This window comes from Podarcis vaucheri (genome assembly GCF_965113315.1).
Source record: "Podarcis vaucheri genome assembly, chromosome: 2".
Lineage (NCBI taxonomy): Eukaryota > Metazoa > Chordata > Lepidosauria > Squamata > Lacertidae > Podarcis > Podarcis vaucheri.
Window position 1 is genome coordinate 74,039,828 of NC_138760.1, and position 25,250 is coordinate 74,065,077.

The following is a 25,250-nucleotide window of genomic DNA, read 5'->3' on the forward strand; positions in this document are numbered from 1 at the left end:
CGCTCGTTTGGCGGACGAGGCCGACGCCCCCTAGTGCGCGCGCGCGCACGCGACTTGGCGGCCTCGAAGGGGCGGCGTGGGGTCTCCGCCCACCTCGCGGAGCAGGAGGACGCCAACGGCTCCCTGCGAAACGTGCGGAACAACACTAGTCTCCGAGAGGGGGGGGCGAGCGAGCGGGGAGGGGGTCGGGAATAACTTTCCGCCTTCCGAGAGGGCCATAAAATATTTGAGGGGGCCGGACCACCCCAAAGTTTATGGGCATTGCCATTCAAATAGTGTGCTTGCACCTCATCATGTGATCGATTATGCGGGGCGGGGCTTACCTGCCCCCCTCTATTTTATTCAAGTGGGCATCCCTGGAGAGGGCCCTCAGAGTTTGGAAAAAGAGATCTTATTGCGATGATGCTCGAGCTCCAAAGTCCTTTCTGTCTGTCCGCCCTCGCGGGGCTGCCTTTTCAGGGGGGTTGTTTGGCGGGGCTGGTATCCCAGCTGGGTGCCGGGCACCTGGGGTAGGTAGATACGAGAGGACGCGCCGATGTGCCCGGCTTAGGGGCGCCATTTCGGAAGGGGGGCACGATATATTATTTCGTTTGCTACCTTTCTGTGTCCTGCTTTTTCCTCCACTCCAGAGGGCTTTCTCCCATCCAGGCACCGACAGACTCAATCTAGACCTGCCGAGTTTTCACTTTACTGCATCTTGTCCCTTCAGAACATGCCCTGAGGTCTGATTCCAGCTTCAAACTTCAGTTGTATGTTTGTTTTAAAAACAGGATTTGTTATTTCCTAGCTTTATGATCCTTTGTTCTTTCTTTATTGTCCTTTATGATGGCTACAACAACCTTATCAACACAGAATAAACAACCAGGCAATACATACACAGAGAATGTGAGCACACACACAGTCACCATTTCATTTCACTTCATTTTGCCAATATTTGCCATATAAATTAGAGGGAAGCAGCCAGAGACAAGTGTGTTTCTTAATACTGTACAGTGGTACCTCGGGTTAAGAACTTAATTCGTTCTGGAGGTCTGTTCTTAACCTGAAACTGTTCTTAACATGAGACACCACTTTAGCTAATGGGGCCTCCCACTGTCGCCGCGCCGCTGCCGGAGCACAATTTCTGTTCTCATGCTGAAGCAAAGTTCTTAACCCGAGGTACTATTTCTGTGTTAGCGGAGTCTGTAACCTGAAGCGTATGTAACCTGAGGTACCACTGTATAGGAACCGGATATAAGAACCGTACCCCCAATTACCTTCTTTCTTAACTGGAGATGCAGCAACAGGAAAAGCTGCCCCAGTTGGATTTCAGCTTCTCTTACAGAGTACTGCCAGTGAAAAGGCAGGAACAGATGAGGTTAGATATCTGATGCCTTGTTGGCTCCCTAAACCAGCATCAGAGGAAGATATGCAGGCGGGAGGGAGAGCCTACAGGTTTGCCAGGGCTTATGTTTCCCTGGAAATGCTTGCCTCCTAATGCTAGCTCTATGGGGACATGCTGTGGATATTCAGGTGGGTGCTGGGGGGGGGGCATCTTCTAAAACACTGTATTATTAATCCACATGCTGTGCCTTGGCCTTTAAAACAGACTCTAGAGACCTTGTTTAACAAACACACATTGCAGAAGATTCCCCACCCCATTCAGTGAGTTGTTACTGTATCTTTAAGATGAATATACTCTCCTGATGCCTCAGCCATTGTTTATTATCACATTTTATCTCTGTTTCCTTTATTCAAGCTTCTGTTGATGTTTAAAACCTGTTTTTAAACCTGCCTTCTCTTTTCTCCCTCCCCTCCCCTGACTTCATGCAATTCCAGGATTGCGATGTGGCACAACAATTCTTCCAAAGAGGGCTGATAGTGAGGACAGCATTACATTTTTATGTATACAGTGGTACCTCAGGTTACAGACGCTTCAGGTTACAGACTCCGCTAACCCAGAAATAGTACCTCGGGTTAAGAACTTTGCTTCAGCATGAGAACAGAAATTGCGCTCCGGCGGCGCAGCGGCAGCAGGAGGCCCCATTAGCTAAAGTGATGCTTCAGGTTAAGAATGGTTTCAGATTAAGAACGGACCACCGGAACGAATAAAGTACTTAACCCAAGGTACAACTGTATAGGAAGATATACACATATGCAGAGAGAGAGAAAAAATTGTACATGGAATTATGGCTTTTGGTGAGGTAAGCAGCTATAAAATACGTATTTGAACAATGCCAGCTAGGGTTATGTGGTTTCAAACTACCTGCTGCTATTAAACACTAAAACGGATTTTTCTCTTTACAGGTACCTGTATTCACTGTCCCATAGGTAATTATGTAGCATTTCCTGAAGTAGTTACGCAAGTTCTGCTCTGGGGGCTTTGCTGGCAATGGGAGTTTATTGACCAATTGGATGTTTTGCAGATAAGACAGGTGGAAGGAAGAGCTGCTGCCACTACTGTGTGGTGTTATAAACCTCACCACTTTCACTTCCTATCTAAATTGCCAGACAGCTGCTCCTGGGGGGTTCCTGCCCTCCATGACCAGAGGCTGGATCTACAATGCATTGATGGCACAGCGCAAGTATGAATGTTACTGAAGATGTCACTTGATATTTTTATGTAAGATAGTTGAATACCACAATTCCATTAAGTATATCTGGAGTAGTTTGGTATTAAGATGATTCTGCTTGCTTGCCATGGTATCTAAGATGGTAAGGTGCTATAAGCAACAACCCCAGGTCATTGAGCACCAGCTGGAGGAAAAGGCCTGTGAGATAAAAGCTGGCCATAAACATTGTTTGTCCCCTCTATTGGGCACATCAAGGGGGAGTGGGTTTAAAATGGAGAAAATTAAAATATTGGGTATCATCTCTGCTGTGAAAATGAGAAGTCTACCGAAACTAGTTTCAGTTCATGCTCATTTAGATTCCTGCAGGAAAAGCCGGTGGTGGGGCAGAGCTACAGTAACCCCCACCCCCAACATCGCTGCGTTTTTCCTGGGGGGGGGGAGTGGGATATAAATAACAATAAAATACCAGCACGTGTCCAGCACACTGTGGGCGTGTGTGGCTCTTTTGACTAGAAGCTGAATTCCAAGGAAAGCAATATTTGTCTCTGCTTCTCATATCCTGAGGGTGTGCTTGACAGGAAGTCAGCGTGGTTTATGGGAAATGGTGACACAGGTACTTGTACTTGTCCAGAAATACAACTCAACAGCAGTGCAGGGAAGCAGGAATTAGTTCTCTAGTAGCTGGTTTCAGCTTCCTGATAGGATCTTGGAAGTATCTTTTCTCTACTAATCCCACCCTCCAACGGCTTTTAAGTCCCATTATGTTCTATCAGTGCACATCATTCCATTGGGCTGCAGCTATTCTTTTAAGGAATGCGGTTAATTGATCAACTTTGAACACCACTGAAACGTGACAGGAGCCTGGGTTGACTTGCCCCACCCCTTAATCTCAGGTGTCAGTTATCAAAATCCTGTCTCAATTTACAACAGGCAATGTGGTTTCAAAGGAAGAATGGGAGCGCATTCTGAAGCATGCTCCCGATCCTTCCTAGCCAGCCCAGTTTGAATTCAAGTTTGACTGCAAAAGCAGAATCTTCCTTTGAACAAACCACACCTGTGAAAGAAGAATAGGAAGTGTGCAGTAATTTGGCACATTTCTCTTTCTCTGCAATTGTAACAGCAGCTGGAAAGGAGGATTTGGGAGCACATTTAAGAGTGCACTGCTGGTCCTTTTCAGATTTCCTCTGCAGGTTCAGTGAGGTTAGGTGATGCACAGGTGTATGTGGTTTAGCCCAAACTATGCTGTGGGCCAAAGTGGGAGGCCTGGTGGACCAGAGGTTTCTCACTACCAATTTAAAATAACCCAAGGAATTGTGTTAAGAGGTGAGCAGCTGCTGTAACTGGTAAAATATTATTGATAAGGAGGTTGCTATTCACCATTTTAGAGGTTTATGTAAACACTACTAGACTGGATAGTACTTTTGTTTCCAGTTTCAATATTGTTAACTAAAAAATATGAGTACACACACATATATATGCTTTGAGCATGATTACCTGTATTTCTCTGACTGCAATTTTATAAAAAGCATAGTATTTAAATCAGCCTGTGTCTCTAGACGCATCTCAGATGAGCAAAGAATCATCTCCAGAAGCTCATCACATGATTATAAGAATCAGGCTACTCAGGGCAGGAATTCTTTAATCATTTGTGCAAGGTGATGGAGGTTTGGAAAGTTTTCCATTTTTAGAAATGAATTTTCATAAAATTCATTAGTAATGGGCCAAGCACTCCCCAGGCAGGTTAAAGGCTATTCAATGTTACCATGTGCTACTCCCCTGTTGAAGAAGGCGGCTGCCAGTGGGCCAGCACTCATAATTATGTTGTTGTTGTTTAGATTTTTCATCCATTCCTTCAAAAGGTGGAGGTAAACAACAACAATTTATTTATACCTCAATCATCTGGCTGGGTTTCCCCAGCCACCCAACAGAATATTAACAAAACCATACAAAGCTTTTTGAATTTTTTTTAAAACAAACACATATTTTCACAAGTAAATTATTTCAAGGTTGTCCAGTTAAGCTGTAGGCAGTGACATCCTGCTCTTGATGTTCCACCCGTGATGTGTGTGTGGATCTGGCTATGGATCTGGAAGATCTCCAGCACCCTTGTTGCTCCCACCCCAGTGGAGGCTGGTCCATTCGGACAGTCCCACCAACCTCAGCCCCCCTTCAGTCAGCCTCCACCCACCTGCCTTTGTTACTTATAACCAATGCAGGGTGTAGCACTGCCTTATCAGCTTCCTCCTCCTTAGTCTCAGTGTTTCCCTTGTAGATCTCAGCTGAGGAGGAAGAAGGGGGACAAAACTGGAATTAGTTGGCTCTGCCTGTCATTGACTTGGGCTCCACCTGCTGTTGGCCTTCTGCCCTACCAGTCTCAGTGGGCATCAGTCACCATTGTCTCACACCTCCAGGGAGGGCCAGAAACAACAGAAGCCCTAAGGCTGGGAAAGTAATTTCTCTCCCACTGGATTCAACATAAGGCCAGGGAGGAGAAGGAAAAGGTTCACCCTCCCGCTCTGGCCACAGCTGGCCAGCAAGAAGGGTTCCGGATGTGGCAATTGCTCTCCCATGAACTCAACCACCCTTGGATTGATCTCACGATGAGTAAACAACTGCAGTGGATACACAGTGGTACCTCTAGTTACGAACTTCATTAGTTCCGGAGGTCCGTTCTTAACCTGAAACTGTTCTTAACTAGAGACGTGCTTTCGCTAATAAGGGCCCCTTGCTGTCACTGTGCCACCGGCACATGATTTCCATTCTCAACCTGGGGCAAAGTTCTCAACTCAAGGTAACTCTTCCAGGTTAGCGGAGTTTGTAACCTTAAGTGTTTGTAACCTGAGGCGTTTGTAACTTGAGCTACCACTGTAGTACTAATCAAAAGTTTTCAAAGCTGGCTGCAGAGTTTTCAGTGCCTTCGTTTCCCCCCTCAAAATCTAAATAATATAAAGGAAATATATGACATTAGCAAGTCTTACAATGATCTGGTTAACTACAATAAGAAGTCCCCCCCCCCTTTTTTGTAATGAACACAATATCTTTGTTGTTGTTTTCTTCATGGGTACTATTGCTTATTTCTTCTTACTTTGCTCTGTGCACTTGTTATTTTGTACTTTTTATTTTTCAATAAAGAATAAAAAAAACCCTAATGATTTTCCAAGTGCTCCAGTGAAAATCCAACCAACACTTTAAATCTGTTTGAATATATCATTGAAACAACATGTAGTGCACTTTATTGATTTTATTTCCTATTCAATTATTTCAGTAAAAACTTTTGGGTACTGGAAAAAAAAATCCAATCCATATAGTGTACAAATGTGGCATACAATTATTATCATTATTTTAAAGTGTGAAATAAATATATGGTGGTACAGATCCTTATCAATTTAAGGCAGCAGAAAACTTTCACGAAAATTTTACTGACGCAACGTTTTCTAGAACATCCACATCCCTGCTTGTGGATAAACGACATGTGGTACAGCAAGGTAACACAACAGACTTCAATCTCTCCTTGCTACTAGGCATGAGGGCTATGTTCTACCTCCATTGTCAGAGGCAGCAGGTCTCTGAATGCCAGCTGCTGGAGAGAACAAGTGGGAGAGGGCTGTTGTGCTCATGTCCTGCATCTGGTTGAGATGGACTAGATGGGTCTTTGGTCTGATTCAGAAGGGCTACAGTGGTACCTCTGATTGTGAATGGGATCCATTCCAGAGGCCCATTCACAACATGAAAGGCATGCAACCCGCAGTGGCGCGTCTGCGCATGCGCGGGTTGCAATTTGCCACTTCTGCGCATGTCGTCATTTTGCACATCTGTGCATGCGCGAGCAGCGAAACCCAGAATCATAGAATCATAGAATCATAGAGTTGGAAGAGACCACAAGGGCCATCGAGTCCAACCCCCTGCCAAGCAGGAAACACCATCAGAGCACTCCTGACATATGGTTGTCAAGCCTCTGCTTAAAGACCTCCAAAGTAGGAGACTCCACCACACACCTTGGCAGCAAATTCCACTGTCGAACAGCTCTTACTGTCAGGAAGTTCTTCCTAATGTTTAGGTGGAATCTTCTTTCTTGTAGTTTGGATCCATTGCCCCGTGTCCGCTTCTCTGGAGCAGCAGAAAACAACCTTTCTCCCTCCTCTATGTGACATCCTTTTATATATTTGAACATGGCTATCATATCACCCCTTAACCTCCTCTTCTCCAGGCTAAACATGCCCAGCTCCCTTAGCCGTTCCTCATAAGGCATCGTTTCCAGGCCTTTGACCATTTTGGTTGCCCTCCTCTGGACACGTTCCAGTTTGTCAGTGTCCTTCTTGAATTGTGGTGCCCAGAACTGGACACAGTGCTCCAGGTGTGGTCTGACCAGAGCAGAATACAGAAGTAACCCTTTCCGGTACTTCAGGATCACCGCAGGACGTAACCTGAAAGAACGTAACATAAATCGGATGTAACATGAGGTATGACTTTATTATGTTCGTATGGTGTTCTTCCACTCTCTTTTTTCCCATTTCCTGCAAGGTAAGCCCCCTGGTGGTTAAAATATGCCTGCAACATTTCCTGCAACAATTCTGCTTATTGCCACCTTTGGCATCCAGCTGAAACTGCTGTGATGCATCTTCAATTATCTACAGCCATCCTGGTCAGCAATACTATCCTCACACGTCTAGAGGGGTAGGCCTGTCCTTGCTTACTGACAGCCCCCTCTTTCAAAATAGCTACCAATCACTTTTAAAAACAACAAATATTTGCTTTGTTCATTCAGCAGAGGGAGCCTGAAGCAGCTCTTAAGACATGACAATAGTGTGATGCAGCATCAAAAAAAGATAACACTATTCTAGGCTGCCTCAACAGAAGTCTAGTGTCCAGATCAAAGGAAGTAATAGTACTACTCTACTCTGCCTTGGTCAGACCACACCTGGAGTACTGTGTCCAGTTCTGGGCACCACAATTTAAGAAGGCTGTTGACAAGCTGGAATGTGTGCAGAAGAGGACAACCAAGATGATCAAGTGTCTGGAAACTAAGTCTTATGAGGAACGCTTGAAGTAGCTGGGTATGTTTAGCCTGGAGGAGACCGAGAGGAGATATGACAGCCATCTTCAAATATCTGAAGTTCTGTCATATGGAAGAGGGAGCATGCTTGTTTTCTCTTGCTCTGGAGGGTAGAACTTGAGGCAATGGCTTCAAGTGACAAGCAAAGAGATTCTGACTAAACATTCAAAAAAACTTTCTGACAGTAAGAGCTGTTTGACAGTGGAACAGACTCACACAAGAGGTGTGGACTCTCCTTCCTTAGAAGTTTTAAGCAGAGATTGGATGACCATCTGTCACGGATACTTTAGCTGAGATTCCTGCATTGCAGGGGGTTGGACTAGATGTCCCTTGGGTCCCTTCCTACTCTAAGATTCTATGCCTTAGTCTGCTTGGGAGTCACTCCTATTGTCAATGACACTTACTGTACCCTTCTAAGCTAATTGTGAGTGCGGGAAGAATCCTACAGTTGGGTAGGATACAGCTTGTCACAAGGTGATGGCAACTCAGAGTTTAAAGGCAGCCTATTGGACATTGCTTTACTGAAGCATTAAAGATGTCTTCATGTAGTTGTTACTACAGAGAAATGCGATAGGTATATAGCCAATTGGTAATATGACCGGGATGTAATCATTATGGGACACTTAGGGATGAAAAATAAAAGCTTTGTTTTTGTTTGGAGGAAAGAAGCTATGAAAGCCCAGAGGTCTATTGGGAAGCATTGTTACAGAGAAGTTGGAGACAAGTCACTGCACAAACATTTTCAAACTAGGGTCTCTGAAAAACTGTTGTTCTATCAAGTTGGTTATCGTATTCAGAACAAAAAGAAGCAGACTGTGTCCACACATTCCTGCGTATTTGGGTCACTGTTTCTGTGTGCAGGTTTGTGTGCCTTTGTCCACACAGGAGTAGGTACTTTCAAAATCTATCTTGGTGCTTCCTGGGATGTATATTTGAAATACAAGTTTCCTAATATTCCAGATTTGCACAAAACTGTAAAAATATTTTTAAAGACCTCTGTTGTTCCAAGCCCAGCAAGGATTTGGAGTCACTCACATGAAAGGCTGCTGCTTCCTTTCCTCCCCTATTCCTTCACCGCCTCCTCTACTTGCAAGGGCAATTTTTATTTTTAATACAGCTGTTTTGTGCAAGATCTCTTCTGTGCAAAACAGTTGTTTTAAAATTTCAAAAACAATGATACTGGGAGCATGCATCCTTCCCTATCAGCTGATGGAAGCAAAATGGAAGTGGGTGGATGGTGGCAATAGATGGCACCAGAGAAACATGTCGAAGGCCCACCCACAAAATGTGCTCCACGTGCATTCACAATCAGGAAACAAACAATTTTATATTGAAATTACTCTCCCATTTTGGATTTCACCTTGATATGAAAATCCAAGTTTAGCGTTGAAGAACCATAGGCTGTCAGTTGAATGGGGAGAACGTCATGTGGACAACGCCCCAAAACCAAGGCACATGCAGTTTCAAATCCACATTAAATTCCCATGTGGATGAGCCCCTAGAGTTGCTCTTTTAGGAGAAGGTGGATGGCTGGGCTAGCAGGAAGCACTGAAGAGAAGCTAGTGATGAAGATCACATAGCCTGAAAGAATTTAAAGGCACTGGCAAAAGCAGATATTGAAATAAAATCAATTGGGCCATTAGGAGGCATGTGTAGATCCAAAAATGTCTTTTGAAACACCTTTCGTACAAAATAGCTAATTTCTGCTCATTTTGTACGAAATAGTGCATTTCAAAATAGCCAGCTGCTTCCCAAAATGGAAGGGACAGGACTCTAATACTTCAGTCTGCATTTGGCCAATGTCCATAAAATTAATGAAGGCTGAAAGATACACTAGTAAGGCAAGTTGTATTTATGTTGCCAGAAGTGAAGGGACAGTGCCCTCTGGTGTATACCAAAAGGCCAGCACACCCATGAAAACATGGCCCTCCCAGTCTGTTCATAATTCCAAGAGTACAATATACAGCAGTTCTTTCTGGGAAGACTCTTGCTTTTCTTCCAGCTTGTTAATATATATTGCATTGTTATTATTACTCTGGAAAAAAATACTTTAGCTTTTGCTCTCTTTTTTTGAGCTGCTGTTCAGGATGGTGATTGCTACTTCATTATAGGCATCTATTTTCTCATTAGTGATCACTTTTCTGCTTTCACTCAGTATATCTTGTAAGACCCAATAGACATCATTGCTCTTTTGCAGTTTCATGATACTTCTAAATTGTACCTCTGTTACCTGAAGCACTGGTTTGGGAGAATGGTTTTATTTTGTAAAGATCAGTGTGACATGGAGCTATTCTTCTTCCTAGTAAACATCTGCCACTAGTTTGAGTTCACTTGGGGCTGCTTCACATGTTGTAGGCGTGATTTACAATTCTCCTTTATTGCTCTGATGCATGCAGTTCCTTCCAGTGTCAGCTCTGGCAGCCAAACCCTTAGTAAATTTCAGGTGTTAGGATATCACATAGCCCAGGGTTCTGTTACGTAGCAAGTGCTATGCAACAGAGTTATCAGTGGCACCTATGTTTTTTAACTGTACATGTTAAAAAGGCAGCACATGTTTTAAACACAATTGGGTAGATACTTGCTACCCAAATGGCACTTCCACTCCACACCACTAGGGCTACCAGTACTGTACACTTTCAAAACTCCATTCCAGCCTTAATCTCTATTCCACACACCCCTCCCTCCTAGGTGCTTCCTGAAGAGGTTAACATTACCATGCTGCAAGTCAGGACCAGATCATGGCTGCAAGTGACAGACTCCTCTTGCGATTGGCCAGTGCTTTGCCACTTATTCAGAAGTCCCAAATTTGGACTGCAGTTGTAACCACATTTAGAACACACAGCATACAAATTTCTAATTTTGGGGTTAAGAATAATTATTCCAACTAATCTGCTAGATAACTAACAACATTAAAAAACATTTGAAAAATTACCAAAATGAGAGTTATTTCTAAATATATAATTTGATCGTTTCCAGATAGTCTTTTATTTCCTGTTAAAATGCAACTTCACACACCTTTTAGATCTATAACGATGCCCCTCCCTTATTAATTTTATACTGCAGTAGGTATATGACCCCCCCCAAAAAAAACCCCATTCGATTGTATTGTTGGCAATAGGTATTTTCAGATACATGAAAACTTAATTTACTAGATGCTTATATATTATACAGAGATTTCACCATTCTATGTCGGAGCACCACAACACTCCGGTGTCAGTTGTTTAACATCCCCGCGTAGACGTGATGAATTAAGGTTACCTGCTAAGGCTCAGACACACCCGGGGCAGCGGGGTACATCTGCACCTTGTGCCCTCCCTGCACTGCTGACAGCGGGTGGGGGAGCCGCGAGAAGCAGAGACGGGCCTGCATAGGGGAGGCTTGCAGCGAGCAGAAAGGCGAATTGCTCAAGTTTGCAGCACCGCCGCGCTCGTCGGAGATGCTGTGGAACAAGGCCGAGGGCTCCGGCTGAGGCTTTCCTCATGATTCCCTTTAAATGGGCCCTGGTGACCCCAAATGACCACCTTAGCCTCCCGTCGGAGTTGCAGACTCCGGCTCCGCCCCGGGCCACCCCCCGCTCCCGCCTCCGGAGAGACCGGGCCCGCTTCGGCCCCTCCGCCAGCTCCGCGCCTCTAGCCGGGAACACGCGCTCTCTGCCAGGGACGGCGCCTCCTCCAGCCGCTGGGGGGCGCGCTGCCCAGGCGCTGCCCGCTCCGGCGATGGCGGCGGAGGCTTCCCCCCGCGGGCAGGGGCCGGACGGGCCGCGCCGCCATATTGGCTGTTGTCCTGTCTGAAAGCAGCAGCGGCGGCGGCGGCGGCGTTAGCGGCGGCGGCGGGAGCAACAGCGGTGTTAGCGGCGGCGGCGAGAGCGCGGCAGCGTGGGGCGCGGGACGGGCATGACTCGCAGGCGGAATAAGGCGGTGGGCGCGGCCGGGGCGCGGCGGGAGCGGGCGGGGGGAGCAGCCCCCCCAGAGCCGCCCGCGCCCCCCGCCGGGCCCGGCCTTCCAGAGACTCCCGAGGCGGCGGCGGCGGCGAGCAGTGCGGAGCAGGGCAGAGCCTCACAGGTACCGGGAGCGCGCGCCCACATCCCGCCCTGCATCCACACCCCTCTGCTGCCCTTAGACCGCTCGCCCCGCATCCATTTGCGGCGCGCGATCCACCCTTCACCCAGAAACCCCGACCGCACACGTCCGCCTGCACGCGGATCGCCCCGATCCATCCACCCGAAGTGCCCCCCGTTCGCCTCCCCCCACTCCCCGCCCCCGCCGACTGGGATCGCCCTCCTGGATGCGGCTCCCGCAGCACATTGCACGAGTGCCACCAGACATCCAGCAGCGGCACCCAGTGTGCGCCGTGCAGTCACCTCAAGATCCACCTTGAATCCAAGCTGTCTAGATCATGACCTAGGGTGTGTGTGGTGGGTGTGTGGCTCGCTCTCTCCCTATCCCCCCTTACACTGAAGCCACCTGCTTCCCCCACATCCAGCGCCCGTCAGGCCCAGATCCCCACCTCTGTTCATGTCAAGCCCTCGCTTCGTCTGCCCACCCTCTTGTTACACCCAGCACTCAAATCTACTCTAGTCCAACCACAAATAGTCCCACATCCACAATCCTTATGTGCACTACTTACCGATACCCCTTCAGTGTGCAGTGGCCACCTTTTTGCTTGCATGCAACAGTCGCCGAGCATTTATAGTCCACCCTAGCCTGCAGAAGGCTGCTAGACCAGGTCCCCTTCTCCTTTACTTATGAAAGCCCCATTCCATATGTTCCACGCACCACCAATTCTATAGTTTTTGGTGCTGGAGCACCCATACATTCTGTGCTTGCTGCATCTTTTCAGGCTTCTTGTTGCATCTTCCTCAGGTATAGAAAGACAGGCCTTCCCCCAAATACTAACTAGTACTTAGCATATGCAGCTTTATCTTCTGTTTGCATTTTGAGCATTTCCATTTCATTTGCTTCTCTTGTGGGGCTGAAAATTGAGTGGGGCCTTGCCCTGCGACCATGCTGTATCTTGTCCTTCAGATTGTGCCCGGTCCTGTTTTCAGATATATGCACGCATCCCTTCCCAGTAGGTAGGGGGTGGCAGCCAACTGAATCTTTGTGCAGTCTACATTTCTACTAAACAAGAAATCAGAGTAGGGAACTATTGTTGCTTGCTCAGATGAACTAGCACCATAGAATTGTAGAGTTGGAAGGGACCCTTAGGGTCATCCAGTCCAACCCCCTGCAATGCAGGAATCAACAAATGGCCACTATCCAATGTTTCTTGCAAGAAGGCTACTTTGGAAGGGTAAGGGCAGATGTGTGGACAGAGAACACATGAGACTAATGGCAGACAGCACTGACCAGTGTACACCACAGAAGGTCACTGTGTAAGTGATGCTCTGCCCTCCAAGAGGAATTGAGTTTCTCCAGCTGGATGTTGGTATTTGGGTGAATTTGCAGAGCTTTGCTGAGTTACTGTGGGACAATTGGACAGGAGCTGTGCTGCAAGCAGAATGCAGTTTGAGCCAAGGAAAGAGCTAGAACCTGGCATGGACAGAGGAGGATGTTCAAAATCCATTCCAGTGTGTCTCTTGGTCCTGAGTCTGCATAGGTAACAGCTACCCTTATGGGCACTGGGGAAACTGCTCCTGTCTCTGTACTGTTAGCCATGTACGCTGAGGTGGCAAATCCTCAGGACAGCTTTGTGTTAACTAAGGATTGTAGAATTAGCCTTCTGGGAAGCCAGGCTGCTGTTGGCAGACAGCAGACCTGCAGGAGACTCAGCCAGAGTTACACAGAGTATGTGGAAGTGGGGGCTTGTCTATAGACTGTGCCAGTCGGCAAGGCATTTTCAGCCTTTTTCAGGGGGCGGGGCAGGGAGAGAGCGCTCTTCTTGTTTGCACACCTGTTTTTTAGCCTGGCTAACGAGCCATTTGGTGGGTGAAGCGGGCACAGTGGCAAATTTGTCCCTGGATAGGATACAGTGCACTTAGACTGGCATGTGTCTGGCCCAGGATAAAAGAATCCCAAACTATCATCATACAGAGTTGCTAGCAAGTAAGCAAGCAGGTCACCAGTCGCAGTAGTCAACGTTTTTTGTCCGATTGTGTCTCCTAGACTTTTGCATGCAGTGGGAATGATTAAGAGGTAGTTTCTCTCCATGAAAGTTTGTGTCTCATCTGCCCCGGTGCTCAAGTTATGGACAAAAAGGTACAGGGTCCCTAGTGAAAGTCATAAGCCCGCACCCCCAACTTTCCCTGTTTAAACACCACGCCTCAGTGTAGCCTTTTCCCCCTCTCAGTTTTTAAACTTAAATTGATAAAATTATATCATTACAGTTTTAACAAAATTCATCCAATTCGTCTGTTACATCATACTTTGAATCCCTTTTTAGTTTTGTAAAAACTGGCTGAGGGGGTTAGCATCAAATAAAGAGAACTGGGGCCCCTCTAGACTGCCTGTAATTCAAGCATTGATCTGCCCCCTCCCCGCAAATATGCCAACTTCATTATTCAGAGATGAGAGGATTACAAATATCACATAAATGAGACTACAATAGACTATGATGTGCTGTAGCAGGGTTGGGAATTGGTTGGGAGTGCTTCCCTTGCTGCTTATTAGAGCACGTATTCTCTACGGAGAACTGGGTTTAAGAGACTAGCACATAAGTGTGCAACAGATAAGTCAAGTCAGGGTGCAGCACAGCAGCTTTGAGAGTTGCCGGGTGGGGAGAGGAGTGCTGTTTGTCTGTCTTGTCTATACCAAGGATGGCCAACATCCATGCCATATGAGATGCACAGGGCATAACCTCTTGCCTCATGGCACTCCTCTCACATGCCTCTGAGACAGTGTTTCTCAAACTTTGGTCTCCAGCTGTTGTCGGACTACAACTCCCAACATCCCTAGCTAACAGGACCAGTGGTCAGGGCTGATTGGAGGTATAGTCCAACATCAGCTAGGGACCCAAGTTTGGGAAACACAACTCTATAAGATACGGTGTGCTAATATGCTAGGGAGTCACTTTCGGCTTCTTGGTTTCGTTTGGTAGACGGACCTGTCACACTGAAACAAAGAACATGACTTTCCTAGCCTCACTTTTCACTTCGTAGATAGAAGAACAGCTCCCCTGGCCAAGATGCTGGAGTAAGGGACAATAAGTTCATGACTGGGGGCTGGGATCTGGTCCTTGAGCATCTCAGCCATTCCACCCCTTGAATCCACCCCCACCCCCACACTCAGTAACTTGCTCATCTGTGTAGTTGCTCATCTTCCATAGTTGTGGAAGATGCACCTCGAAGCAGCCCTGCTATCTACACTTCCAAGGGTCTAATGCTAGCTATGACTTTCAAGGCAGAAAAGGCTTCCCCGATCAACAGGTTCACGCAGAGGATATTTGAGCATCTTCAAGAGATAAGTACAGAAGTAGAAGCCAGTGGAAAAGGCTTAGCGTTGGAACAGCCAGGTATAGGCTAATACAAAAATATTAGTTAAAACCCATTATGATGCACTGTAATCAGTTTCCTAATTATGTGATTTCTATGTTCCTGGTATTTGGGACGCAAAATAGTAACTGGAAAGACCAGCTTGTTGCTGGCTTAAGAGCAATTGCTACAGTGGCTTGGACAGAGCTGTTACTCTTACTGTCCCGGTGTAATGAAGTGTGATGCAAACCTGCAGTGGAAACTTAAGCACAGAGCAGGCTTCCAAATCCAGTTTGGAGAGGTAGTCTGCGAACAAAGACCAAAAGACGCTTTTAGTTGCATGTGGTGTCTGAAGTACCTATGTATTGCAAATAAAACAGAAAGCATTGTTGATAAATGAACAAAAAGCAGCAGCACCTGAATTCTGAGAGGAGTTACTGTTCCACAAAGCCACTTGTCTCTAGTTAAGACATGGGTTTGGGAGAAGAGAATCACTGAATCACAAGTTCTATACTTTCTGCTTCTTAACTATATCTCACATATCCAGCCACGAAGCTTCAATCGGCTGATATGGGAAACCTTGATGGAAACTCCAGAAGAGCTTTCTGGTATGTGTAGCTCTACTGCAGGTTAACCTAAGCTGCAGAAAGAGAAGGCCGAGGTGCTGAGCGCATTAGCATAGATTTGTGCCTATGCTGTCCTTGCCCTGCCTGAATCACAGAGCCTTTGTTCCAAGCATTAAATGAGGGTACATAAATCGTTCCAATTGGATATTATCCTAGCAAGTTTTGTTAGGAATATCATCTAGCTTTTATTTTGTGCTTTCAGGTGTTTAAACGACTTTACATTGTTTCATTTACTCTAACAAGTGCTTATTCATCTAATCAGAGTCTAATGCTTGGAGCAAAGCAGAAATGTGGGGAATTGGAGAAGACAAACAGTAGGCAGCCTGTTACTTTAGGATGCTCCAAGTGTTCTGCAAAAGGGACAGTGCAACTAGCTACATGTAAACTTTTCAGTATAGCTCTAGGGAGATTTTAGGATAGCTTTTCTGTTCTCTCTGTTGGTCCCTGCAGCTCAGCTAAAACTTCAAGTATGTGCATATGAATTGGGCGTATGCAGCTGTACACGTGCACACACTCTCCTTTACAGTTTGCAGGCTTCTGCAGCAAGCTGGAAACTGGCCAGCAGCAAACTGGAAGGCAATGGTTGCCATATACACCAAATGGGACAGATCTGCTATGCCTTAAAAAGCAGTGTGGCAAGAAGAACCCACAGGTGTATCTGCTTCCACTACCGCACTAAGAAAAACAGTACCTAGTGATCATCTCCCTTTTATATAGCTTTTCAATGCAATGGAGCCTGCAGTTAAACCAACAGCCGCACTTCAATACAATGAGGCAAGTTTCTCTTGTCCACTCATTTCTAAGCAATTAGGAATGTACTAGTGGAGCTGACCTTCACAGCACTTGTTCGGGAGCTGCATGGAGGCTAACTTACAATAGTCTAATTAAAGTAATTAAAAGGAAAGTTAGTCCTCCAAGCAAAAGCGACAGGGATGCTGCCAGGCAGCACACCAGAGCTAGTATTGTACAAGTTTTGCGAGACAGACTGCTAGTAGTAATGCCTCGGGTTCACAAAGTGAGATTTAGACTTGCCACAAACACTTAAGGCTGGGCAGGCATGCTGCCATACTTGTCCATAAGTTGGTGTTGCTTAGCACAGCAGCCAGATTTCTTTAGCTTGACTATACAGAGTGCATTAAGATCTTCCCTGCCTTTGATGTTGACTTTTTGCACTTCTCAGTCACAACTGTCAGCGGTTAGATTCTATCAGTGGCGTAGCGTGGGTTGTCAGCACCCGGGGCAAGGCAAGTAATTTGTGCCCCCTAACCTGTGGATTTGCGACCCCTAACCCATGGATTTGCGCCCCTTAACCCGTGGATTTGCGCCCCCTAACCCTAACCCCCAGACGTTGCGCCCGGTGCGTCCGGCCCCCCCTGCACCCCCCACGCTACGCCACTAGATTCTATGATGCCATGAAAGATTGCCACAATAATCCAAGTGTATTGTTTAATGTTGTCTTTCTGCTGCTGGTTTTTATTAGCAGTTGACTACCTAGAGGCTCACGGCAATTTCTGGAAAACTATGGAGTGTCTTTATCCATCTCCTGGCTTCATTTCCCATTGTACCAAACCAGATCCTGTCCTGCCCGTCCTGAGGTTGGAGTAGCCAGACAGAGTTTGAGAATGCGAACTAACAAAACTACCTAACAAACCTCCTTCTCCCCAGATTCAAGTACCAGTTGCAGTCTTGTTACCCAGGGCCATGATCCGGGGGTGCATTAACTGCAGTTATTTTTGTATGTTTCTTTTCAGCAGCTGTCACACTAAGTCAGTCTTGTAGTTAGCAACTGCCTCTTGGTGAACACCCAAATGGCCAACTGCTCGCTAGCCATAGCATACTGCACAAGATCGCCACAGTGCTGTGCTTAACACAAAGCCACCTGCTGGGAGCTGGATGTGTCCTTCTGCTCTCTAGTATTACAGACCCAGTGGCTCCAACACTAGAAGTGCAAGTACACATAATGTTCAAAGGCTTCACATTGTGACATTTTGTTTTGCAGAAGTTACGCCATGAAGGCGACACACTTACTCTTCCCTTCCTTAGTGTTAGGAAGCTGCTGGTGCTCCAGTTCTGCTTTGACAGGATTCTAGGTGATCTTGCAATTAGATATCTAGGAGCTCAGGAAGGTGCTGTTTACAGAAGCAGACCATTGTCCCACCCAGCCCATTGTCCCATTGTCCATACTGACTGGCTCAGTTCTTCAGGGTTGCAGACAGCAGACACTTCCAGTCCTACCTGGAAATGTCAATGATTGAATCAGGGACCTTCTGCATGTAAACAGAAGCTCTACAACTGAGATGCAATCCTTCTCAAAGTGTTGGTGCTGACCTTTAAAGCCCTAAACGGCCTTAGCCCAGTATATCTGAAGGAGAGTCTCCACCCCCATCGTTCAGCCCGGACTCCGAGGGCCTTCTGACAGTTCCCTCACTGTCAGAAAAACCAGGAAACCAGGCAGAGCGCCTTCTCAGTAGTGGCGCCTGCCCGGTGGAATGCCCTCCCATCAGATGTCAAGGAAATAAACAACTATCTGAATATTGGAAGGCATCTGAAGGCAGCCCTGTTTAGGGAAGTTTTTAACGTTTGAAGTTTTATTGTGTTTTTAAAATTCTGTTGGGAGCCGCTGTGATACCGCCCAGAGTGGCTGGGGAAACACAGCCAGATGGGTGGGGTATAAATAACAAAAAATTATTATTATTATTATTATTATTATTATTATTATTATTATTATCCAGAAATAGCAGAAGACACAGGAAGCCAGAGCAAAGGGTGAAAGACCCCAGGGCTTCTTTTCTGGAAAAAGAGGTGCCAGAACTTGTTGAGCTTTTTTTAAGGGAGAAACCATCAAAAGTTGTTGAACTTCTCACACCAATCGCCTTGTTGCCTGCAGCCTCCATCATCACTCACCACGGAGTGCCGTGCCGCCCACAGCCTCTGGCACTCAGCCTCCTGTGACAGGTTGCCAGAACGCACCAAAGAAGTGCCGGAATTCGGTTCTGGTGAGTTCCAGCTGAAAAAAAGCCCTGCCCGTAGCAGTCACCTTTGTGTAGCCACCCACTTATGTGACTGTGGAAAAATATCCCCTCACCAGGTCCCCCGTTTGCGGCTCAGGGAAGAGGATAGTTAGCTGCCTTTCCTGCCACTCAGTAGAAAAGGATATCTTGGTAGTTTACAGCGCTTTTTTTCAGATGGAACTTACCGGAACTCAGTTTCAGCACCTCTCAGCGCCACTGCCATTATAAGAGAATGAGGGAGGCATTTGTGGTGAGTTTAGGCACCTCTTTTTCTAGTAAAATAGTTGGTACTTTGGTACTAGTGCGGTGGTTCTCAAAGTGTGTGGCAGGAGAGGATGGCAAGTGTGGTGGGAAGATTCAAGGAATCAAAGAAACGTTCAAACATTTCAGTGTAGTATAGCATAAAAAAAACACCCACAATTTTTAAACCATGGAATATGTAGCTGCATTGTTTTATATACTTTCCAGATTTCTTATTTTCATATTATAAAGTAGTTGTGTTCTATGTTATAAATCAGGCATTGCTAGGAGTTGTTTCTTTTTGTTTTCTTATATATTTCTTATCAGTAAAAAATTTAAGGTGGCCCAATGAAAAAAGTTTGCAAACCTCTGTACTAGTAGATACCCTTGGCAAGGACAAGAAAGGGTTTTGATGCATGCTCATCTCGGGAGCGTGTGTGAGGAAGGATCAGGCCATTCTGCTGCCACCTCTGCTTGTCTAGACTGCAATGAGATGATGGCATGCTGCTGACTTAGCTGCTGAGCAACTAAGAGGCGGTGACAGGGATAAGTCAAAATCCTTACTACCATCTTTACTGACACTCCTGACTACTGGAAAAAGTTAGTGCTCCCAGTGCTGCATGCAGAACAACATCAATAAACTGCTGTATCCATAAGTTGTAGTTTGAGGTGAGGAGGCTGAGGGTTAAGAAGAGTAGACACCTCTGCTTTCCCTTCCCACATGCAAGTGGTCAACTCCCTTACATCAGTAGGCCATGTGTACCTAGGAGCCGAGTAGCAAAGTTGCATAGTAAGATACATGGACGCGTCTCTCCTTCTGCCCAGTCGCCAGAACACACTTGCTCTTTAGCATTAAGAGACTGTGCCCAACATTTTCTCTTCTCAGATTAAACGGCCACAGCCAGTAGCCTTTTAATGCACTGGAAGGGAGTTGGGGCAGAGCCAAACTTCTAAACTGCTTTCTGAATTCAGTTTCAAAGAGCAGGTCAGGTGCAAAAATTCCTAGAAGGGGAACTAGCTCAGATATGCATGTACAAGTATCAGCAGCTCAGATACCAAGATGCTTCTGAAAGCTGTGGGAGTGTTTTGAAAGGCACAGCTCAGGTCCTCAGTTGATATACCAGCTGAAAGGGAGCCTCTCACACTTCTGGATTGAAGCCTAGGTTGGAAGAAATGACCCAGCCTTCAGAATTAGTACAAATATCTCTTCTCTGTCTACACTAAACATTCCATAGCAAGGTTTTAGCCCAGGCATGGCCAAACCTGGTCCTCCAGCTGCTTTGGGACTACAGTTCCCATCATCCCTGACCACTGGTCCTGTTAGCTAGGGATGATGGGAGTTGTAGTCCCAAAACAGCTGGAGGGCCAAGTTTGGCCATGTCTCTTAGCCTTTTGATCTTTACATTACTCCCATTCATTAAAAAAAATCTGTTGATTACTCACTTGTTTCAGAGGTTCTTTTGCAAAAAGGTGTGCAGCAAGATACTAGTAAGCTTTATTAGTTATCATTTCAGTGGCTAGGCTGAAATGGACTGGTTACAAACATTCTCCCAAAAGGGAGCTTTTATAGGATGTTCCTTCCTCCCCACCCCAAGTTAGTCCTTGCTTTGAGAGGGTACCAAGAGAGCAGTTTAGGGACAGAGAGCCAAAAAGGGAGAGACTTGAATAGTGGCATTGGGAACAAACCAGTGAGTGCTGATTTGTTATCTGTGTTTGGACTGCTTGGATATTACACAGCAGGACTGGGACATATTATTTGTTAAATACAAGCTGGATTTCTTCCTGCATCTAACTCTTATCCTCTGTTTAGGCATTCCATACACTGTTCTCAAATAAAGGCAAAAAGCTTACCTACTTCAGCAGCAAGCTACCCACCAGCTTGAGAGTCAGTTGGTCACATTTTTAAAAACACACAACCACCACCATCCCAATATTCAGACGTTATATAACAGCAGTTGTCTGTGTGCCTATTGCTCTGATCCAAACAGATATATATATTGTTCTGTGGTATAAGAAGGTAGGCTTTGCTCCTGTTTTTTGAAAATGTATACTCTGCTTCCAGGCAAGAGCTCTTCAAGACATCACAATAAAAGCTACAACATTTTTTAAAAATCAAATAATTAATTGTGTAGGGAGGTTATCTGCTGTATCAACTTCTGTTTCTACAGTTACTTCATACTTCTTTCACTGTTCTGTTTAGAGCTGTCAGCTAAACCAAAATGAATTTGGTGTGTCTGCTGTTTAACAACTTACATTTACACCACTTTGCATATTACTAAAACTGCAACAGAACTGCTTTTTTGAGACCTCGCCATGCAAAATATCCTACCATTTATTTCCTTGCTATACATCGGAACCCAAATGCCAAACTTGCTTTTAAATCACAGCACTACCAATTAAAACTTTCCCTTCATTAAAGTGGCTAAAGGTTTGGGCAATTGATTTATAGATTTAAAAGTTGTTGCCCTAATTCAAACAGATAGCTTTCTATCATGGAGTTTACCATAAGCCCTCACCCCTCTTTTCAGTTCCTCATTTTTCAAAGAGCAAATAAATCATCTATATGTCTTAGAGGGCAGCGCTGGACTCACAGAAGTGACTTTAAAAGAGAGCTTCTAACAGGATATCTACAGGTGAGGAGGGGAATCACAGTTAGTTCCAGCTTTAAGAAATGGGAAGATGAGATGCAGCTTATGTATCTCATCTTGAACAAGTGCCTCTTCCAACAAGAAAGTCCCTCCTCTCTGGGAAAACGAGTCCCTTCCTAGTCAACCAAGGCTCCCTGGGGTAGCACACCTGAATATAAAAATATACTAACCAAGATGACCACAATACAAGAAGATTTTAGTTACTAGCTGTGAGCACACAAGGAAAATTTAATTTTGAAGCCTATAGGAAATGTATATCTAAAAACAGAAGTCAGAACTACCTGTCTTATTCAGCACACTCTCACTCTCCAATTACCTGAAGAGGATTCTCTAGGGACTCACCTGCTTAATATAGTCCTGAATGTTAGCAGGAAGAATAGCATAGGCTGGAACATGCTATAGTCTGGGTACGCTCAGAACTACATTTGTTTGAGCCATTTTCAAAGTTAAGATGCCTCATAGTAGACAGGGGGGAATCACAGACACATCTAAAATTTGAAACTATGGGGAGGGTGGTAGTGGTGTTACCATTCAGCCAATCAGAAAGCACCCACCTCCTGTCTTTCCCTTCAGTATTATCCTAAAAGATGTCTGTCTGTTTCCCTTATAAAGCACCTGAGGATCTACTACACATGCTCAGTACTGTAATTGTTTGCTGGTTGGATGCATGACCAAGGAGTGGGTGGGATTGAAACTATAAATACAACACTTCCTGGTTTGGGCTTTGGTTTTTATATGGTCCAATTAGTTTGGTATGTTCTGGGGAAATGCATTAACTAATGATTGAGTGGATTATTTTCTCTTAAACACTTTTCCTTGCTGTAGTTACCCTTCCCCTAACATTTTTGGAAATACTTATTTTCTGTTTTAACTTTAAAGCTGGTAAAATTAAGTCAAGGTGTGTCTTTACAAATGTGGTTCTCCTTATCGCCGAGGGCATCTCCTTTTCATACGTTGTTCAGGTAAAACTTAGCAGTCCCAAACCAAACAAGTTTTATGGTGGTATCTCGATGTTGTAGTTGTTGTAGGTGTGTGATGTTTTGATAAAAACGCTTCCCTTGGGGTGGTCTTGATTCCCTGTTAAAAACGTTTGTGGGTAGCTTTGCACTCTGGTTATTTTTCTAGCTGTCACATTGTAAATTGGAGGCCTGCCTCAGAGAAGGCCAGGTCATTCCAAGGTAGCTATATCATGTTGCTCAACCCTTAATGTGCCACATGGTGCAGGTAGGGTTGGAATCCTTTGCAGAAGCTCTGGCCAGAAAGGTTGAGGTAATGTGTGTGGACTTTAAGTCAAAGATCTTGCTGGGCAGCCTCACTCAGCCTGGTGGCCCCCAGATTTTTGGACTGCAACTCCTATCATCCCTGATGATTAGTCATTCTGGTTGGGGTTTGATGGGAATTATGCTTCAAACATCTGGAGTAGGGGCAGGGAATTAGATCTGGCTGGCAGGCCTGATCTTTAGCTCCCTCACCCAGTGACCCAGCTTTGACAGGTGAATATAGCTGCCTATATGTAAAGGTAAAGGACCCCTGGACAGTTAAGTCCAGTCAAAGGTGACTGGGGTTGCGGCGCTCATCTCGCTTTTAGGCTGAGGGAGTCGGTGTTTGTCCACAGACAGCTTTCCGGGTCATGTGGCTAGCATGACTAAACTGCTTCTGGCGCAATGGAACACCGTGACGGAAATCAGAGCGCACAGAAACACCGTTTACCTTCCCGCCACAGCAGTACCTATTTATCTACTTGCACTGGTGTGCTTTCGAGCTGCTAGGTTGGCAGGAGTTGGGACAGAGCAACGGGAGCTCACCCCGTTGCCCGGATTAGCTGCTCAGTGGTTACAGCAAGCCTCTTTGAAGTCCGTTTCCTTGTGTGGTTTGAATCAAAGTGATGCCTGCGAATGGAAAAATTCAGTGGCACTCGTAGGTCAGTACTGTCAGCAAGCCTTGCTTACCAAGGCACAATTGGGAGCACCCTTTAAGTTCCAGATTGTTCATTAGCTGTTGAGGTTTTACCTGGCCCACAACTGATGTCATATATGATGTTGGGTGGGTGTGGTTTGGGGAAAACTGCCTCACAAGCCAAACTAGAAACCCTGTCAGGCCTAATTAGTGCTTGCAGACCAGAGATTCTCCACTACTGGTCTAGATCAGCCTTTCACAACCTTGGGTCGCCATATGTTGTTGGACTACAGCTCCCATCACCCCTGGTTAGCAGGACCAGTGGTCAGGGATGATGGGAGTTGTAGTCCAACAACATATGGCGACCCAAGGTTGAGAAAGGCTGGTCTAGAGGTTAATACGTTGTAGATGAAATTTTAAATCTAGATTAGTATTAGTGAGGCTGCAATCTTACGCACACGTACATGGGATTAAGCTCCATTGAACTAAGTGGGTCTTCTAAATACTTGTATATAGTACTGCATATGATATTGGACAGCAGCATGGTAGTTGTTGACCAAAAATGTCTGGAGCAGGAGCAGGAAAGATTCCTGGGTTCCTTCTCTGGATTCCTTCCTCTTCTCCCCTTGTGTGCTGTACTGGGGGTTCTCCTGAACACCCCACCCCCCCATCCAATTTTGGGGCTTGGGAAAGTGAGAAAGGCATTGTGCTAGTGGAAGTCCTTGCACAGGCTTCCACTACCAAGACTCAGTTGAACCCCACCTTTAGCCTCTCGTATTCCTGGTAATACCATTATCAAACTGAAACAGTAGCATGCTGTGATAGCATTTAATGCATGGTCTGAAAGAGAGACACTTGTAGAGCAACCTAATTAGTAAAAAATAAATAAAATTGTTTGTGATTGTTTTCAGCATGAGTAAATCTTGTCTTCCCTACTCTTTGATTAGTAACATAAGAAACTGCCTTTTTCTGACTTGGCCTATTGGTTCATCTCTCAGTATTGTCTACAGAGACTTGCAGTAGCTTTCCAGGGTTTCAGTGATAGGGTCCCCTCCACCAGCAAATGATCAAATTGTGCATGGTAGTTAAATATACGGCATCACTTCATTTAGCCAGGTTGAACTGGTCTAGTGTGGAAGCAAGAACCCCGTTCTGATGTAGCCAAGCCATCGGCACTGACAAGTCAGCTTTTCAGGGGAATAGGAGCAGAGATGACTGCTTAACAGAACAAGAAACTTGTCTTCGCTGACAATGCAGGGCACATGCTGCTTAGCCTACGATCTGCAGGATGAGCATGATCTAGCGGGCTTTTGTTAGTGATTCATATCCTGGAGTGTGGTGTCAGTCACAGCGAGGTCAGCTTTCAAACCTCCTATTAGCAATAAAGAAGATCTACCACTGTGGCAAAATTGGGAAAGGAGTACAGGCTGTATATTGTCTCCCTGGTTATTTAACTTATATGCAGAATTCATCATGCGAAAGGCTGGGCTGGATGAATCCCTAGCCGGAATTAAGATTGCTGGAAGAAATATCAACAACCTCAGATATGCAGATGACACAACCTTGATGGCAGAAAGTGAGGAGGAATTAAAGAACCTTTTATTGAAGGTGAAAGAGGAGAGCGCAAAATATGGTCTGAAGCTCAACATCAAAAAAACGAAGATCATGGCCACTGGGCCCATCACCTCCTGGCAAATAGAAGGGGAAGAAATGGAGGCAGTGAGAGATTTCACTTTCTTGGGCTCCATGATCACTGCAGATAGTGACAGCAGCCATGAAATTAAGAGACGCCTGCTTCTTGGGAGGAAAGCAATGA

The 25,250-nt window shown here is 45.6% G+C and overlaps 1 protein-coding gene across 2 annotated transcripts in view; it reads left to right on the forward strand.

Moving 5' to 3' along the window:
* Window positions 1-11,439: 11,439 nt before the first annotated feature.
* FAM193B (family with sequence similarity 193 member B) overlaps window positions 11,440-25,250 on the forward strand; it is a 33,088-nt gene continuing 19,277 nt past the window's right edge. The window contains exon 1 of one of the 2 annotated variants that reach the window (XM_082213364.1): window positions 11,440-11,666. In XM_082213364.1, the coding sequence (XP_082069490.1) occupies window positions 11,499-11,666 (168 nt within the window). In that variant the 5' untranslated portion in view covers window positions 11,440-11,498. The remainder of the gene's footprint in view (window positions 11,667-25,250) is intronic. The other variant, XM_082213365.1, reaches the window with a different exon arrangement.